General features: G+C 39.0%; 3 protein-coding genes across 3 annotated transcripts; 1 reads left to right on the top strand and 2 right to left on the bottom strand.

Annotated features, from left to right (window-relative positions):
- Positions 1 to 203: 203 nt before the first annotated feature.
- cunh2orf68 (chromosome unknown C2orf68 homolog) lies at positions 204 to 2,443 on the bottom strand. The gene is made up of 4 exons (XM_034148603.1): positions 2,225 to 2,443; positions 1,444 to 1,577; positions 1,221 to 1,366; positions 204 to 1,140 (listed from the first exon to the last, which is right to left on the bottom strand). The coding sequence occupies exons 1-4, from the start codon at positions 2,332 to 2,334 to the stop codon at positions 1,018 to 1,020; spliced, it is 513 nt and encodes a 170-aa protein (XP_034004494.1). The 5' UTR covers positions 2,335 to 2,443; the 3' UTR covers positions 204 to 1,017.
- Positions 2,444 to 3,501: 1,058 nt separating this feature from the next.
- Positions 3,502 to 9,570, top strand: usp39 (ubiquitin specific peptidase 39). Its single transcript, XM_034148600.1, has 13 exons — positions 3,502 to 3,746; positions 4,045 to 4,123; positions 4,234 to 4,328; positions 4,417 to 4,553; positions 5,009 to 5,161; positions 5,256 to 5,481; positions 5,593 to 5,667; positions 6,323 to 6,390; positions 6,551 to 6,739; positions 7,456 to 7,598; positions 7,722 to 7,857; positions 7,973 to 8,059; positions 9,313 to 9,570. The coding sequence occupies exons 1-13, from the start codon at positions 3,680 to 3,682 to the stop codon at positions 9,364 to 9,366; spliced, it is 1,509 nt and encodes a 502-aa protein (XP_034004491.1). The 5' UTR covers positions 3,502 to 3,679; the 3' UTR covers positions 9,367 to 9,570.
- On the bottom strand, positions 9,571 to 13,585 carry sftpbb (surfactant protein Bb). The gene is made up of 11 exons (XM_034148601.1): positions 13,410 to 13,585; positions 13,086 to 13,138; positions 12,734 to 12,808; positions 12,278 to 12,400; positions 12,051 to 12,188; positions 11,869 to 11,949; positions 11,605 to 11,788; positions 11,368 to 11,510; positions 11,089 to 11,169; positions 10,677 to 10,787; positions 9,571 to 10,104 (listed from the first exon to the last, which is right to left on the bottom strand). Exons 1-11 carry the CDS (start codon positions 13,459 to 13,461, stop codon positions 10,066 to 10,068), a joined length of 1,080 nt encoding a protein of 359 aa, XP_034004492.1. The 5' UTR covers positions 13,462 to 13,585; the 3' UTR covers positions 9,571 to 10,065.
- Positions 13,586 to 17,795: the final 4,210 nt, after the last annotated feature.

Below are 17,795 nucleotides of genomic sequence, written 5' to 3'. Positions count from 1 at the left end.
ATCAAAAGTTAAGACGATAGGCCTGCAGAGTGGAAACGCTGATTCCTACTGCCACCTGCTGAGGAGTTTCAGTAAACTGAAAATATATTTTGCTGTAAGTATTCCAACCAATGTATGTTTCAGGATAGAACAGAAGTGATTATTATCTGGTATTTTTCTACATACATTTTAGTGTTTAACAACATATCAAGACACTAAGAAAATGTGTTCACACGTTATGGCCGTTTAATTCCACACGTCTAAATCCAGACACATTTGGACAGTATAAATGGCTTTTATATACAGTACGTCATTTTATACGTAAAGAGGTATGTCCTCAAAAATATTACAGTATCAAAAATAAAAGTATTTCAACAATCCAAAAATAAATAAGAATACTGAAAACAACAAAAGACAGAAGACACACAAACACATTGTCATGGCCACCTCCACTATTCTCTCCAAAAGAAGATATTCTCAAATGTCTTAAACACAAAATCGCTGATTTCACTCACTTTCCATTCACAGCATTTTACCAAAAAGTAAACATTTTGTTTATAAAAACTAGATATTTGTAAACACAAGAAACTCAGGACATGTTTAACTGCGGAGGAAGGTGGAGATGCTCTCTGTCAAAGAATACTCACTCCTCTCTGACTTTAACTTTCTGAAATCATCAACGTTGTTTTTAAGTGAACTTGAAGGTGTACGAACCATCCTTAACGTTATGAATGAGGGCATGAGGGCATGAGGTAACAATCCAAAGTGAGTGAAATGTAGTAAACCCGAACCTGACAGTCGACTGCACCAATCTGCCTATTGTTGCGGACTGAATCTGTGCGGTTCCTTCTCGAAAACAGAAGCTGGATTGACATCTGCATGCTCATCTAGCTGGATCTCTGTGGACAGTACGTCATCCCAGACGTCTCATTATGCACTGTCAACAGCGTTCATGCTTTGTAGGAGTGCAGAACTGCAAATGAAGTATTGCTCGTCTTTGCCTGAAGACCCGCTATGTCATCACAATCTTCTGTTCAGTCAGCGTTTTCCTTGTCTTTTTTCAATTTCCTTTCGAAGTCGAGCCTCCAGAGCTGCCCTCATGGCTGTATCCAGGATGTTTTTCTTTGCTACACGCTGCACCAGCCTCTCAGGCTTGTCCTCCTTTAGAAATAGAAAGGGAATTAGGACCAAAACAAAAATAAATCACAATGCCAGAATAATAAACAGTGATCTGCATGTACCTTGTGCACAAGGAAGGAGGTAATGGTACCAGAGTCCGCCTGGTAGTCGAGCCAAAAGAGTTCAGTACCATGGGTCTCTGTTTCTGTGCTGGACCCGCTCTCATTGGACTCCTCTGCCTCAGCACCGGCCCCTGGATCTGAATCATCTGGGAAATGAGCAGACAAGTATATTATTGACTGGATTCAGTGTTGGAAATAAACACAGCAAAGTGCCTTAACTTACGTCTGCGTCGAGGATCGTACACCTGGATATCAGGTCGACGGGGTCGTCTAGGGGTCGTGGTCTTCCTCCGCTGCTGGAGCTCTTTTGCCTCCAGCACCTCTTTGGCTTGCTTCACCGATTTATCATAGTCATCTCTTGAAGAGCCAAGAAATCAACATTATTTAATTGGAATGGAAGTTGTGTTTTTTACATTCTTAAGGTCATTGATTACATAACTTTCAAAATGGGACATACTCACTAACCAATAGAGAAAACAAGTATAGAAGGAAATCTCAGGCAAGGGTTAAACAACAGATATGAGGTACAGGTACAATGAACGTGTATGTGGATGGTTGATACTTAATGTGTTACCAGTTATAACAGTGTTGTTGTCGTTACAACAGCTAGCTAAATGTTGTTTTGTCTCCAGTGTCCTAAACTATTATTCTACTCTGCTTATTCTTGTACTATTGGTATTGTATGTTTTATGCATTATGTTGCATTGTTGGAGGAGCTTGGGACTTAATTTTGTCATTGCCATATCTACACTGTAGGTACTGTGCATATAACATAAAGCCTTTGAATCTTTGACATATATACCGAGGATGACTCTAGCCATGCGCCTGAAGGACTTCTTTTTATATGTTCAGGTTGAGTGTAGAGGAACCTCCCCTTACAATCACAGTAACTTCTATAACATCCTCTAACTTCTATTTAACGTGTGCGGTTGTGGCTCCAGATATTGTGGCTAAATAGTGAAAGCTTGTTTGTTAGCTTCTAGCATTAGCGTTGGAGAAATCACCTAGCAATCTGGTTCCTCCGGATATGGTGCAGGAAGCCGTGGCTCATATCCAAGCGCCCAGACCGTTTGTATTTCAGCTCGTTCAATTCATCTTCTCCTAAAATATCCATTTCAACAAAATGTTCCAAAGCGGTGATAATATGTGTAAGGTAATATTGTAGCGAAGTCTCTCCCCTTCCGGTGGACCTCCATGGGACCTTATTTCGGAAAAATTATGTATTGAAGTCAATGGAGAGAGAAAGATTATCTTTCGATCCCGTTTGAATTGTGCCACGAATTACACATATGATGATTGTCAATTTAAAAGATAATTTTGCAAGTCAAAAAAAAAAAATGTTTTCTCTCTCCATTGACTTCAATACATTATTTTTCCGATCTTGGTACTACTTCTTGGTCCCATGGACCGGAAGTAGATGGGCGTGACTTCGCCACTAACGCTAAGGATTTCAACAAGTCTCAGATCCACAGACATGACAAAAAGCTACATGCTAGCTAACGGTAAGTCGTTGTCCAACTAAAACATTCCCCGAGTTTACAACTTAATAATAGCTCGAAAATAAACATTGTTTTAAAGAGATATTTTCTTAAACACAATAAATCAGAAATGGTATGTATATATATATATATATATATATATATATATATATATATATATATATATATATATATATATATATATATATATCAAAAATCAAGTTATGCTTTCAGAAAATCAGCAAATTAATATATTTGTATTGCAGTGATGTAAAGTAAAGTAGATTTACTCAAGTACTGTGTAGGTACAGTACTTTACTTAACTATCTACATTTTCTGCTACTTTGTACTTCTACTCCACTACAATTCAGAGATAATTATTGTACTTTTACTCCACTACATTTATTTAATACCTCCAGTTACTTTACACATTTTGAAAAATGATATCAAACATAATCAACACTTAAATAAGAATTTAGTAAATTACAACTAGTACATCCATAAATTAGACCGCAGTAAATAAAATATTACAAATTAGTTCCACCTTTACCAGCTATGATAAACATATTAATAATTATAAACAAAACATATATTATATAATTCTGAAAAGGGCCAATCTGCATAATGAGTACTTTTACTTTTAGTACTTTTAAGTATATTCTGATGCCAACTATGTTGTACTTTTACTAGTTACGAGTAACATTTTGAATGCAGGACTTTAACTAGAGTATTCCTACACTCTGGTACTTCTACTTTTTACTTAAGTACAATCTCCAAGTACTTTTGGCACCTGTGTGGTATTGGTATTGAGCAACTCAGGGGCAATAATGCTGGCCTCTCCGTGTTAGTTCTTGGTTGGCCATTTGCGACGTACAACCACCGCGAGTTTCGACCATCGCGCACGGTGCTGCTCATTCATCTTCTCCAAATAAAGTTGTGCCTTCTCTGTTGTTTTGACATTAAGCTCCGAAGGAAACTGCCATGATGGTTTCTATGAAGCGAGAAAGAGAGGCTGAAGTGGACGATGATGAGGACGACGAAGACATAGGTACGTTTATTTACTTGTACGTGTGGTTAGCATGAAGCTAACTAGTGCTACTAGAAAGTGCGTTTGATTGTATTCACTAGTTGTTTCAGTCACACACAGGCAGGTCAACAAGAACCACTGCAGTATAGTTTTCACTGGTTAAAGAAAGATACCACCCTTCGGATTTACTCATCATAACTCATGTGCATTAAGTTGATCATCTCATAACAACCAAGAGGCTAGGTCAGTTAGCATGTTTGGCTAACGTGAGATTACATTCAACTGTTTGAACATTGTTTTGTTTTACTTCCGGTTGCAGTGGCAGCCAAAGTAGGCCGAGGACGTGCAGCAGAAGACCGGAGAAGCCGCCACTGTCCTTACCTCGACACTATAAACAGGTAAGATATAGTTGAATGTGCATAGCTAATGTTAGTGCTACATGCTAGTTAGCCCCGTCCTCCTCTATTGCTCTACAGCTGATTCCCAGTCTTGTCTATTTATCCATCAGGAGTGTGCTGGACTTTGACTTTGAGAAACTGTGCTCCATATCACTCTCCCACATCAATGTCTACGCCTGCCTTATATGTGGGAAATACTTTCAAGGTAAGTGAGGGATCCAACATTAAACAAGGAATGAAACACCTTGTTGTGCTAAGACTGATTCACTCATGTTTTGCTTGTATCCCTGCAGGTAGAGGTTTGAAGTCTCATGCTTACACGCACAGTGTGCAGTTTACCCATCATGTGTTCCTGAATCTGCACACTCTCAAGTTTTACTGTCTGCCAGACAACTACGAGATCATTGACTCCTCACTAGAAGACATCACGGTAAGTTAAGTGTAACAGGCTGATGGCATGTCAATATTTTACTCGTGTTAAGCACCATCTTAATACGAGTAAAATATGACTTTGCATATTATAAATACATCCAGGATTGAGAGAGTTCATGTAGTATTCAGAAACATTACATGCCAAAAACATACCCGATGGCTATCCTTATTATTATTATTATTATTATTATACAACTGTATATTGTTAAGAGTGTTTCATAAGGATATATTTTAAATGTGATCTGATGGTGTTTGTAAAGGTTGCACTATAGTCACTATTCATATTGATTTTGAATGAGTTGTCATAATACTATGACAGGATAATATAAGTTAGATACTGTTTTAACCACCAAAGGTCATTCTCAAAGTGTCACAGTGTCAATAAGTGACACAAATTCCATACTGTACAAACTGCACTTTGTTGTTAGTAATCTGTTGACACTTTCTTTACAGTATGTGCTGAAACCAACTTTCACCAAGCAGCACATTGGAGGGCTGGACAAGCAGGGTAAACTGTACCGAGCCTACGATGGTACGACCTACCTGCCTGGCATCGTAGGGCTCAACAACATTAAAGCCAACGACTACGCCAATGTGGTTTTACAGGTACGATTAACTGTCGCCCTGGACCTTCAATGGACATGGTCATTCACTTCTCTAAATAATCACAACCATGTCACGTTTGCCTTTTTCCCCCCAGGCTTTTTCCAATGTTCCACCGCTGCGAAACTACTTCCTTGAGGAGGACAACTACATGGGGATCCGGAGACCACCGGGGGACATCATGTTCCTCTTGGTGCAGAGGTTCGGTGAGCTGATGCGCAAACTTTGGAATCCGAGAAACTTCAAGGCTCATGTTTCTCCACATGAGATGCTGCAAGCTGTTGTGCTGTGCAGCAAGAAGAACTTTCAAATCACCAAACAAGGTAAGGCTTGAGTTTCCAGAAGAAGTACTGCACATCTTAAGAAGACTTTTAACACGTGCTGCTCTATAGAGATTACATTGTGATTCTGATTGATTGTTTTCTGTTCTGCAGGAGATGCTGTGGACTTCATGACGTGGTTCTTGAATGCTCTGCATGGTGCTCTGGGAGGCACAAAGAAAAAAACATGTGAGTCAGAAGAGAATAATAAAAGGAGTTAATAAATGCAAAACATGTCTTTAATGTGATAATCAGATAGATGTTTGTAAGTGGTAAATGTAAAGGCAAAGAAAACCATAATAACAGTTTAATATAAAATATGAATGTTTTTTTTTCACTTTCTCTAAGGTTGAATTGACCTTTTAGAGTTAGCTTTAACATGACAAATGTTACTTAAAGGTGGGGTAGGTAAGTTTGAGAAACCGGCTCGAGATACACTTTTTGTTATATTCCATGGAATGCTCTTAACATCCCGATAGCAATGAATATCTGAAGTGCTTTGACAACAAATCCATAAAAAAAGTCATCTGTGGAAGCCGTAGTACTGTAAAAAGCACGACCAATCATTTTAGCCGGCCCGGCTAAAGTAACTGGATGGCCTACCTGCCTGTCAGCCTTCCATCTGTGCACAAACTTATCTCGTGCCCTCATTGGTCATGTGCGCGTTCGTGTGTGTTGGAGGAGGGGCTCTATAAGGAAGTGGCAGATTTTCTCCGGTTGTGTATTTTCAAATTCTAGCGATCTCGAGCCGGTTTCTCAAACTTACCTACCCTACCTTTAAGTTATTGACTGTTGCATATATGAAAATAAACCGGTGTCCTCATTTATCTTTCTGGCCTCTCAGCAAGCATCACAAAAGCGTTTCAAGGCTCCATGCGGATCTTTTCAAAGAAACTTCCACACCCAGATTGTGTGAGTTTCATTATCAAAACATGAATTGACATCTTGAATGTGAATGGTTTTATAAAGAATAGTCCATGCTTATTCAAAAATTATCCGAGCAGTTTTTGCAAATAGTATTATGTTTAGAAAGCCATGGTTTTCTTCTGATTGTTTTACTTTGATTTGCCAGACACCAGAAGAGAAAGAGGCGTTGCTTGTGACGGAGGAATACCAGGAGCAGATGTCAGAGTCCACCTTCCTGTTTCTGACCCTTGACCTCCCAACAGCTCCACTGTACAAGGATGAGAAGGAGCAGCTCATTATCCCACAGGTTCCCCTCTTCAACATCCTGGGGAAGTTCAATGGCAGCACGGAGAAGGTACAGTTAAATAATAAAAATAATAGACTTAAATAATAAGTGCAAAATGAAACGAGTGAGGAAAAAATGATTAAGAGAAATGTTGCGATGCAGTAATCTTACCTGAAATGCTTTGACGTTGATTACGTTTTTTTGGCCAAAAACTGGATTATTAAATGTTGACATGTTACAACTAGTGGTGTTAAAGGTGCGAAAAAAATTATTGGGCAACTACTAATTTAGCATCCAACCATGTGTTCGTGTTGTTTTGATGTTTGGTAACCCTCTCAGAGAAAGGCTTGAGCTTCTGAAAGCATGTTTTTGACCATGTACCTCCAAATAACACAGACATATAACATCAATAACAATAACATCTTCTCTGATAAGATAGAAGTTAACTATTATAACTTGAGAACCACTGCACACTAAATCTGTCTATTCTTTCTTGTGGTTTGGTTCATAAAAAAGTCCTGAGGCCGGTCGGGACCAAGGTGTTTAATGTTGAAGTTTTGTTTCAAAATGCAGACTTTCAGATGTGTACTGTAGAAAATAATTCATAGTGACCTGTTACTGTCTGTAAAACAAACCTAACCACTAGAGAATGATGACGACTGTTCTTTGAAAACGGCAACATTTGGGCACCAGCCCCACATCACATCTGTACCTTCCACTTTCTTATATTTGATTTACTTAACACTAAACGTTTGTGCATGCTCTCCTGTCTCATCTACATTCAGGAGTACAAAACCTACAAAGAGAATTTCCTCAAAAGGTTCCAGTTGACCAAACTGCCTCCGTACCTCGTCTTTTGCATCAAAAGATTCACCAAGAACAACTTCTTCGTGGAGAAGAACCCCACAATCGTCAACTTCCCCATCACGTAAGTGCTGTGAATATATTTCTGCAGGATCTTAAATGTGTGTTGATAATGGTTTTAATCATATTTTGTCCCCATTATGACTTTGCACCAGTTCATGTTGTCCCTTTGTATTCTTTTCAACAGGAATGTAGACCTTCGTGAGTACTTGACAGAAGAAGCTCAAGTGACAGAGAAAAACACAACATATGACCTCGTCGCCAACGTAGTGCATGATGGGAAACCAACCGAGGGAGCATACAGAATACATGTTCTGCATCATGTGGGTTACAGCCAGATATTTCAGAAATTACTTGCAACATAAAAAGAAATGTTTTGACATAGCCAGTGTTGTGTTGTTGTACAGTGTAAATAATATATTTGTTGTGTTTTATCAGGGAACTGGGAAGTGGTATGAGATGCAGGACCTGCAGGTGACCGACATTCTCCCCCAGATGATCACACTGTCCGAGGCCTACATCCAGGCAAGTCACTTTTCTATGAATTCTCGGAAATGGGGCTGGGTGAAATGGAGAAAATCACCATGTTTTTCCCCAAGTACCCATGGCGATGTTGGAAAGATGTTGTCGACTTCACGTGCTGTTGAGTGCTTTTACAAAACATTTACACAATGACATTTTTTATAAATATTCATCAGTATTTTGAAGGAAATAACTAAATCGGTAAAGGCAAAAAATAGAAAAGTTGTGCAAGTTTAGAAAATGACATTACTGTAGTGCAGCCTATTAAACACCTTGTCCAGATTAAAGTATTCAAAATCTAAAAATATATATATTTTTTTTACATCACAATCTTGCTAGAATATGAATCTATTGCCTAATGTAAATGCTGCTGGGCCTTGGCGCCATACGATTCAGAGTGACATGAAATATTCAGCACCTCTCATCTGAAGGCACTCGAAGCACAATAAATGATTAATTTAGTGTGTGTGTGTGTGTGTGTGGTGTGTGTGTGTGTGTGTGTGTGTGTGTGTGTGTGTGTGTGTGTGTGTGTGTGTGTGTGTGTGTGTGTGTGTGTGTGTGTGTGTGTGTGTGTGTGTGTGTGTGTGTGTGTGTGTGTGTGTGTGTGTGTGTGTGTGTGTGTGTGTGTGTGTGTGTGTGTGTGTGTGTGTGTGTGTGTGTGTGTGTGTGTGTGTGTGTGTGTGTGTGTGTGTGTGTGTGTGTGTGTGTGTCATGGAAATACTATGATAATAAATACTGTATAGTAATGAAACATAAAATGGCATTTAACTGACGAGGTATTTTGCTGGAGATTTGAGTTGCTTTAGCGTGTAGGAGCTAGTAAGCCTACTATTTGATTTGTTTTAGATAGGCACAACATGTTTCAGACCTTATTTTCCTGTTCCGTGTTAAAATAAACCATTTTCAGTGGTACCGCTGAGAAAGAGTAATTTTTTTGGTCATGGAAAATTAGGTAAAGGTCATGGAAAATCATTGGTGAAAAAGTGTGTGTGTACATTTTGAAAGGGAGCGCTACTGTAAAACGGAGAGTTGCCGCTTCTGATCATTTTAAAGACTATATAGCGGTTTGTTCAATGGTGATTTTGCCAATAAACTTAATGGAGGACTGAATACGTGTAATTTGTGGTTAACGATTCAGATAATGAGGACAAAATGATAAAGATCTAAAGCTACCGTAGCTTTCATAAACCTGATTTAGTTTTTTTTATACCGGATTGCCGTTTTTAATTGAAATGTCCTTTTTTTTCTCCTTTCAGATCTGGAAGAGACAGGAGAGTGACACGGACACAAACAACCACACGGCGGTGTAAGTGAGGCCACATTCTCCTCTACAACATGGCCAGAAGTAAACTGGGTATTTAACGGATAAAACAACAACATGACAGAAATGCGAGTGGCTAAAGAGACTTTTTCTTGCTAGCAAAAAAAAAAAGTATATGTTTCCCGTGTTTTTTTTCCACAGTTTTATGTTTTTACTATGTGGAAGTTTCCAAATAAACAAACTTCAGGACACATTTTTGTGTGTTGAATTTTAATGACAAACTGTTGGATTTTGAATTAATTTGAGGACTTTGTCATTGATATGCAGTTATTAGCACCAAGCATCAGAGAACAGCATCAAGATAACAGAAAAAGCAGTTTTGTTCTTAAAATTGTCTAATACATAATGAGAGCTTATTCTATGTAAGGAACTTTATATTTGCAGTTAACACATTCATAATGACATATATATTTAAAAAGCAGAATAGTACTGTTCACCAAACCGTTAACCACTGCAGAAACTGATGTTCAGACTGAATCCCAGCCTCAGCCTTGTGACGGTTCATGCAAACAGTACCATTTTATGTTGAATATATGGCTCATTGACTGAAGCAATGTATGAGATGGACGATTTCTCAGCAAAAGTAAAAAAACAAGTTTAGCGAATTACATAAACATTTAAGAGCTGATCAGTGCAATATATTTGTAAACAGAAAGCAGATCTGTGTGCACACAGCTGGCAGTTTGGTTCACTCCTTCCACATGAACTTCTCACAGTACGCCTGGTTCTGCAAATAAAAACAGACATGGGAAGTGAAACCATTTTTACCATTCCAATAACTATTCCAATAACTCCCTTAGTACTTTTGAACTGTGTTTAGAGTTGTCACCCAGCATAGCCAAAAACCCATGTGTGCTTAAATGGTGTCTTTCAAAGAAAATATTTGTAATAGCATCTTCAACCAATTTCTAATTCCTCCACATTTCTGAAAGACAAAAAATGAATACTGATTTGCAGTTTTGACTAAAAACCGTTCAAACCTCATGCGTCCTGTGTCTTCACCCTGCATTAAGACAGTGATGGTTGTACTGTATCACCAGACTACTATAAATATGGTATTACTTATTCACCATTGTCCTCAACCGTGAAAACAATCTCAAAACAAAATGCTTAAATCTCTACAAAAGAGAGGTACAGCGGACTCAAAATAAAAGTAAGATCTGCAGGAAGTTAAGATCAGGTTTGATGGTTGTAAAATATCCTTCTCAGTTTTATGTGACTGTTTTAGTGGCAGTTGCTGCAAGGATTGTTACTTAGAAAAACAATATGCATGTTGTGATTTATTTAAATGTAACTTACCCCACACTTTTGAGCAGTCTGAATGTCCTTGCACCAGTACGTCGGTCCCCAGGTACAACGATTCTTTCCCAGCGGCTCCAACTTCTTTGAAGCAACACACAGATCGGCTCTCTGCAGACGCGACAAAAAATCCAAAGGAAATCAACCAGACTGAAGAATATGTCTTTGTAAGTGTTCAAGTTGTTGCCACGTGTTCATGGTGGGTGTTGGGCTCCTCATACTGTTGTAAATGACATTAGTAAAACCACTTATATGTCTACCAGTGATGGTAATAGATGTCAGTAAATGTGCTTATTCTGACAGCACAACTGCTTCACCATGTATTGATAAAAAATCATTTTGGATCTGTAATACTGTGTGAATACATTTAAATATGAAATGATAGACAGGTCTTTGAAAAAGAGCTTCTTACTTCACAAGCATGTGGAACGTCCATCTGGTTTCCCAAAACCTTCTGCATTTGAGAGCCGTAGATTTTGGTGAAGGATTCACACTGAAAAGAGCATGACAGTTGAGAAATTACAAATATTCAGTTTTTTTTAACATCCTGATTGATATCTGCTTAACAAACCCATTTAATGAAATGTAAGTAATAAACAACGTGAGGCCCAACATTCTTAGTTATCATGATCCATGACATAGGTTTTTAGTTGTGAGCAGTATTTGTGTTAGTGGGAGCTGAGGGTCAGACCTTCGGGATGGCATTAGGGTGATGGACACACACAGACTGGAGGAAAGAGGAAGCCAGATGTTCGGTGGAGTTGAGACCCAGGTGAAGTCGGCTGAGCACCGCCAGCGTGCGGCACGACTCACAATCAGAGGGGGGAGGCAACTCTGGGGAATCAGTGCAGCGTTAAACTCGGAAGTAGAGTTGTTGGTTTCAGCTCAAACCAAAAAGAAGGCCAAATGTATTCATCATGTGACTGACCTGAAACAGGCTGCTCCTCGAACAAACACACGTGCAAAAGAGTACATATGGTGTGAGGGGCAGCGGACGATAGGAGGAATTCCACTATCTGCACTCCATATTTCTCGACAAAATCGTCACATCGGTCCTTGTAGCTGTGTGGTATGAGATCACAGACCTCAGCCATGAGCTTTTGCAAAGCATCCTGCAGGGCGACAGATATTTAACATGATGCTATTTGTTGTTGTGTCTGCAGGACAGTGATATTAAAAAAACAACATTCACCTCAGTCATATTTGTAGGCAACAGGGTCTCCAGTTTCTTCACGAGAAGGATACACAGGGTGCAAACTGGGTTGAACAGCTTCTACAGAGAGGATTAACTGATTAGAGGGACATTTATAGTATGGAAATATCAAGCACAAGTTGCATTTCCTTTTATTTGAATATCCGCTTCTGCTTTCTCACACTCGCAGAGATGTCGGAGGCTGTGCCGATAGCAGAGCTGGAAGTGTCTTTGTTGGTGTCATGGTTAGGGAGTTTGAGCACTTCCTCCTCCTTGTGGGCAGCACAAAGTCCAAAAACCATACAGGTCTTTGCTGGTTTCTACATAAACACATACTTTTTCATTAGAAGATGATCATTGATTGTTCATTATAACCATTTAAAGAAGCCTATCTAGAGGGGGAACTCACCAGGTGGCCAGGTGTTTGCTGCAGGACTTTGGGCAAATACATCTTCACCTGTGAATCACACTCTGATGCCTGCTCTCTTGGGAGGCGTTGGCACAGAGCATGTAAGGTTTCATAGAGATTCTCCTGCAAAAGAAAAGTAGTTAATGTAGCGTCTATGTTGTGGCGGTATTACTAGGTTACTACTCTGCAAAGTACACAAGCAATCATGTGCAAGATAGCTTGACAAATGTATACTTTTGTGATCTTGACGTTCAAATATTGGAATTTGTCTCATTAAATGTGTGCTTACAACATGCAATGACCACCTTTAGAGATGTTAATTTAAAGGTTGGCATTACAAGGATCCCAGTTATCTGCAAGTTTCCAGAATTCCTCAAACACTGACATGTGGTCAGTCAAGTAAAGTGATTTGAAAGTTAGGTGAAACTGTGGTGTGTGATTCACAAACAACCTCACCTTGGTAGTTCTGCTGGAAATCATGTTGGCGGACAGATGGATGACCTGGCTGCACTCTGAACACATATCTAACGTCTAATAGGGAGAAGCCACAGTGACACACGTTAGTTACTAAGGACATTCATAACAGCCACATTTCAGAGTTAATGTAAAAAAAAATCAAAATCATCACCTCTAATGAATAAAAAGCATCTCATTTTAAAATGTATGTGCAGGACCTCCAACAAATAAATAAATATGTTTAAGTACAGTAGGTCGATGTGTAATCCATTTTAAATTAACAATTGGTATGTTGGCCTTTTTAAACATTTGACAAAACGGTGATAATACAGGAAATGAATGTCAGGCTCACCAGAGATTTCTGTTTAATGAATGACAAAGGATCTGTGATGAACCTGGAGTCTCCTTTAAAACAGAAACATAAAATATTCATACAGGGAAGGGAAGAGAAATAGAAGGAACGACCATGTTTTAAAGGTACCAAAAAGAGAAATAGTCAATCAAAATACAAATCCATGTTCTTTTGCATGCAAGTGCTCGAAGCTCAAGTGTCATAGCAAAAGCACCAGCATAACAAACCTGATATTTCACAACAGATTTAATGGCGACCGACAGCCAGGTGACAGACAGTGATGCAGACATGAATAAAGTCATTGCCGGTAAATGCTCTTCTTACCGGTCCACAGAGACACGGAGAGAACCAGCAGGGTGAAGACAGACGCTGACATGATGTCGAGAAGTCTCAGCGATGTGAGGCAATCAGGTGATTTTATAATAACATCAGTGCGCACTTATTTGCCGGATTTAACAGCGGATGGATATCACTGTTGTGTGCTTTACCGCCACCGTTTGTTTCGGAGTGTCATGATTCCTTTTTATAAAAATCTACTGCGGAGGGTTACTTACAAAATATAATCCGGTGCAATTACTAGTCACCTGTTAACACATTTATTCAGTAACCTAATCTGAGTATCAAAATATATAAGTAGGGCCTATTGTCATCATTACTTATCGTAACCTTTGGATTACCTCAATATCAAATGCAATGCAAATAAATAAAAGAGGAACAATTTATCAATAAGATGTTTTTTACTGAAGTGTATTATATAAAACAACAGAACAATGTGAATTTAAAGGTCCCATGTCATGGCCATTTCTACTGATCATATTTCCATTGTTGAGGTCTACTACAATAGATTTAAATTATGCAATGTTCCAAACTCACATTGGTTTCTCATACAGCATCTCTGTATAGTATGTGCAGGGTTCGAGTTATAAACTGAGCTTTATGGGGGTCTTTGAAACTAACGCGTACGCATGCACGCGCACACACACTCAAACTCAAACTCAAACACACACACACACACACACACACCAATAATAAACATATGGACAGGGGTTACTATTTAAAAAAAATTGCAAATGTATTTGGGAACCTATCCATGTGAACATATTTTGGGGGTGGACCTCAAATCCTCTAGGGGGGTCCGGGGGCATGCCCCCCCTGGTAAGATATTTGTTTAATTTTGGAGTTAAATGCATCAATCTGGTGCATTTTGAGGGGAAAATAAAGAGACTAGATCTATGGAAACACCCATATGAAACAGATGCCACATCATGTAGACAGACAGTCACCCTGTGTGAGGCACACCCACATTTGCGCAGCGTTACGTTCACAATAGCCTACATTAAAAAAAAAAATCGCTAGGCCATCGGGAAACCTCCCGGCCCTCCCGATGGCCAGTCCGGGCCTGCCAGCAGCCCTCTACTTGCTACCAGGGCCGGTTCTGACCAATTTGCTGCCCTGGGCAAGATTTTTGCTGGTTCAATTATATCTTATTTTATCAGTTAACATTTATTTATTCATCCATATTTTTTAATCTCTCCAGTTTTAAAGGATATTGTTGGTTTACTGTCCTATAGTATACATGTGCCAAGAGCAAGGACTGTCGTAAGACAGCTTTTATGTGCGCAGCTCCACTTGCTTGGAACATTCTTCAGCAAGAATTGAAACTGAGCAATCTCATTCCTCTGCATGTTTTTAAAGCTAGGCTAAATGAAATGCTCGTTGATACTATGGGTAATACTTGTAATGTCTATAACTATGTAAATGTATCCTGTAAATATAATGTATGATGTCCTTTATTGTTTCATGTGGAACCTATATGCTGCAGGTCTCCCTTGAAAAAGAGATCTATGATCTCAATGGGACCAATCTGGTTAAATAAAGGTTTGAAATGAAATGAAATGACATTGGAATGATTTCAAACCTGTTTTTATTTATCCTAATAATTATAAAGGTGTGTCTTGGAAATATTTGTTTACATAAATTGTGATAAAACCGTTTGAAACACACTGAGATAACTTAGACTAAAGTGATCTAAACACTCAGAGTCCTTTACCTCACTGAGCCTCAGAGAGAGAGAGAGACAGACAGACAGACAGACAGACAGACAGACAGACGTTCCAAAGTAACTTCCTGCTGCCCGGGCATAAGGAAGTTGCTCTACTTATGAAATCTCTGTTAGTTTAAACTCCCACTTCACTACTTTACATTCAAAACAAATAGCTTATAAAATGTGGCACGGCATTATTGATAAAGCTACATATTAGTCTATAAAACAGTTACATCATACTTATCTTAACCAGCAACACCAATAAAATACTGCTTCAAATAAATGCATCGCAAATAATCATCAGTTTTTATTCGAGGCAACTGAACCACACATCAACATTTCATCCATGCATTTATTCACTTGTCAGTTGTTGTTCAAGCTCTCAAACAAACAAGCGGGCAGTACATCACATTGGCTCTTTTTGCTGCTACTTTGACAACATGGTTGCAACCGGTTTTGTTTTCGTGCTGTTGATGCCAATTTTCATTTTTTTATATAGTGAGTTGATGATTTCATAAACTAAGAGTGAGGTACATTTTCGCCTCGCAAATTTTCCATCCAAATGAAGCAACATTTCTAAATCATTTTCAGACAAATTTGACTACACATGTTAGTGTTGTTAGATCTTATTGTCTTATATTTGTGTACAGCACTTTGAATTGCTTTGTGTTGAAAGGTGCTATATAAATAAACTTGCCTCGCCTTGCCTAGTGATGACTCTCAATCTACTAGGATTAATAAATGTCCAAAGTGTCTATTACGTTAGTAGGAAATCCAACCTAGAGCAATTGAGCATTGGAATAGAACATGTTGTTCCATACCATTCCAATGAGAACAAACACGAGGCAGAATCTAAACAGGAAAGTGTAAAAACATGTTGAATCATTAAACCTCTGATAGAACAAGAACAAGACACACCTAGTTTTTGTTTTTCTAAAAACAAAACAATGAGGTAGATACTAGCTGTCATTTTTTTTAAGGAGGGGCAGTTTGGGCGTATTGTTGTACATAGCCGCGGGAACATGTTTCGAATGGGGGGACGAATCCCGATGGGCCGGTACTGAAGTACGCCGGCCGGACGATGTGGGCCGGATAAGTCACCCCCGTCCCCCCCCCGTCGACAATTTACTAGCAGTATTTACTTGCGGTACCGAGGTGGGCCAGAGGTACCGAAGTGGGCCGGTCGAGAGCCTCGGGCTGATTTGTAGTCCCAGTCCGCCCCTGGATCCTGGTGTGTGAGGTGCTCCGCGGATTCGTCCATTTGGGCCAATCCGGTCATTTGTTGTTGATTTGGGTATTCACAGGTCACAGAACCCAGGAAGAAAACAATGGAAAATGAGAAATCTCCAACGAGGCGTTCTGGGGCAGCATAGACAGGTCTTTTCTGTGTTAGAGTTTTACTCGCTACAGGGTGTACTTTGAGGGTTTGTGACTCTGCATATCGTTTACATGCATAAAAACCTTCATAACACACAAGGGGACAGGTAATAACCGGAAAAGCATGACATGGGCCCTTTAAGAAAAAGAAAAAACCTAGATATTTAGTATTACAAAATAATTTGTTCATTGGAAAACCTGCCTTTCATTATGCAGATTCAGGCGTATAGATTCACACTTAAAGTATTATCCTAGAACAGTGCAGCCTCAAGGAAGAAGTTACTTCTCCCTTAATTACTTAAAGTTAGTTATTGCTGCCAAGTTTTGGTTAATTTAATTTACATCAAAACATAATATTAAAAAAGTTCTTCATTTGTAATGGTTTCTTGGGTTACATAATATAGAGGAGTATGCCTGAATACATTTGGAGTTCTTTCATTGAAACACAATTCATAAGGCTCGTGAAGGATTCTGAATAGACCAATAGATGGCAGCAGAGTGGAGAAAATACCCTGAAAAGTAGGTACATCTCTGTGTGGCAGGGCTTTAAGTATCAAGTACACAAAGATTGTATTTTTTATAACAAGAAAAACTATAATTTCACCGAGCACTGCGGAATAAAAGTCACTTCCACCAGAGAAGTGTTATCGGCATCCAAGTGTCCCTGTGGGGAATAGACTCATTGGTGTGTAATAACAACCCTGAGGTATGCCTGATCTGATGTGTTTCACATCTTTATAGCTTTTCTTTATATTTTCTTCTGGTTTTTTGTTATGTTTTATCTGTGGAGCATCATTTTTGGACCTTCAATGGTGACCTGAATTTCCTATGTACAATTGCAGGAAAAGGCACAGGTGGGGTCTGTTTGAATTTTCCTTTTGCCATGCTGAATATTATCGAGTGACTGAAATATTGGTTTTATTTAAGAATACTTGCACTGGATGTTAGTTTAGAAAAAACAGTCTATTCTCCATATTGCGTGTGTCTTTTAAAATAATATTCCTGCATCTATTTCTGTTGCTTATTATGGTAGCAGGTAGCAGTGACAATGAAGGTAGTCATCCCGGGTCCCGAGCAGAAGCTCTACTCCAACTCCCTCCCGATGTCTGAAGTCGTTAACCTGCCTCTAGGAGTGAGTCCTTCCACCTTACCCTCATTCCTTGAACACATGATGAAATGAACATTCTGCATACTTGGCTTGGCACAGTTAAATGAGGCCAAAAGATACACATAACAAAATGCCAAAGTGCCAAATAAATATCCGATCACTTTGTAACTTCTGCACGAGC

This window comes from Trematomus bernacchii, unplaced genomic scaffold (assembly GCF_902827165.1).
Source record: "Trematomus bernacchii unplaced genomic scaffold, fTreBer1.1, whole genome shotgun sequence".
Lineage (NCBI taxonomy): Eukaryota > Metazoa > Chordata > Actinopteri > Perciformes > Nototheniidae > Trematomus > Trematomus bernacchii.
The sequence above is the reverse complement of the archived record's forward strand: the minus strand, read 5'-3'. Positions and strand labels throughout refer to the sequence as shown.

Bases quoted from the DNA above. Each gene is read 5' to 3' on its own strand.
- cunh2orf68 (XM_034148603.1), bottom strand. From the start codon at position 2,334: ATGGATATTTTAGGAGAAGATGAATTGAACGAGCTGAAATACAAACGG. The intron at 1,578-2,224 runs GTGATTTCTCCA...TGGCTCTTCAAG, and splicing joins CGGAGGAACCAGATTGCTAG to AGATGACTATGATAAATCGG. The intron at 1,141-1,220 runs GTACATGCAGAT...CTATTTCTAAAG, and splicing joins CCTCCTTCCTTGTGCACAAG to GAGGACAAGCCTGAGAGGCT.
- usp39 (XM_034148600.1), top strand. From the start codon at position 3,680: ATGATGGTTTCTATGAAGCGAGAAAGAGAGGCTGAAGTGGACGATGAT. The intron at 3,747-4,044 runs GTACGTTTATTT...TTCCGGTTGCAG, and splicing joins TGAGGACGACGAAGACATAG to TGGCAGCCAAAGTAGGCCGA. The intron at 7,858-7,972 runs GTGGGTTACAGC...GTGTTTTATCAG, and splicing joins GAATACATGTTCTGCATCAT to GGAACTGGGAAGTGGTATGA.
- sftpbb (XM_034148601.1), bottom strand. From the start codon at position 13,461: ATGTCAGCGTCTGTCTTCACCCTGCTGGTTCTCTCCGTGTCTCTGTGG. The intron at 11,511-11,604 runs GTCAGTCACATG...CTGATTCCCCAG, and splicing joins CGAGGAGCAGCCTGTTTCAG to AGTTGCCTCCCCCCTCTGAT. The intron at 10,788-11,088 runs GTAAGAAGCTCT...TCGCGTCTGCAG, and splicing joins ACGTTCCACATGCTTGTGAA to AGAGCCGATCTGTGTGTTGC.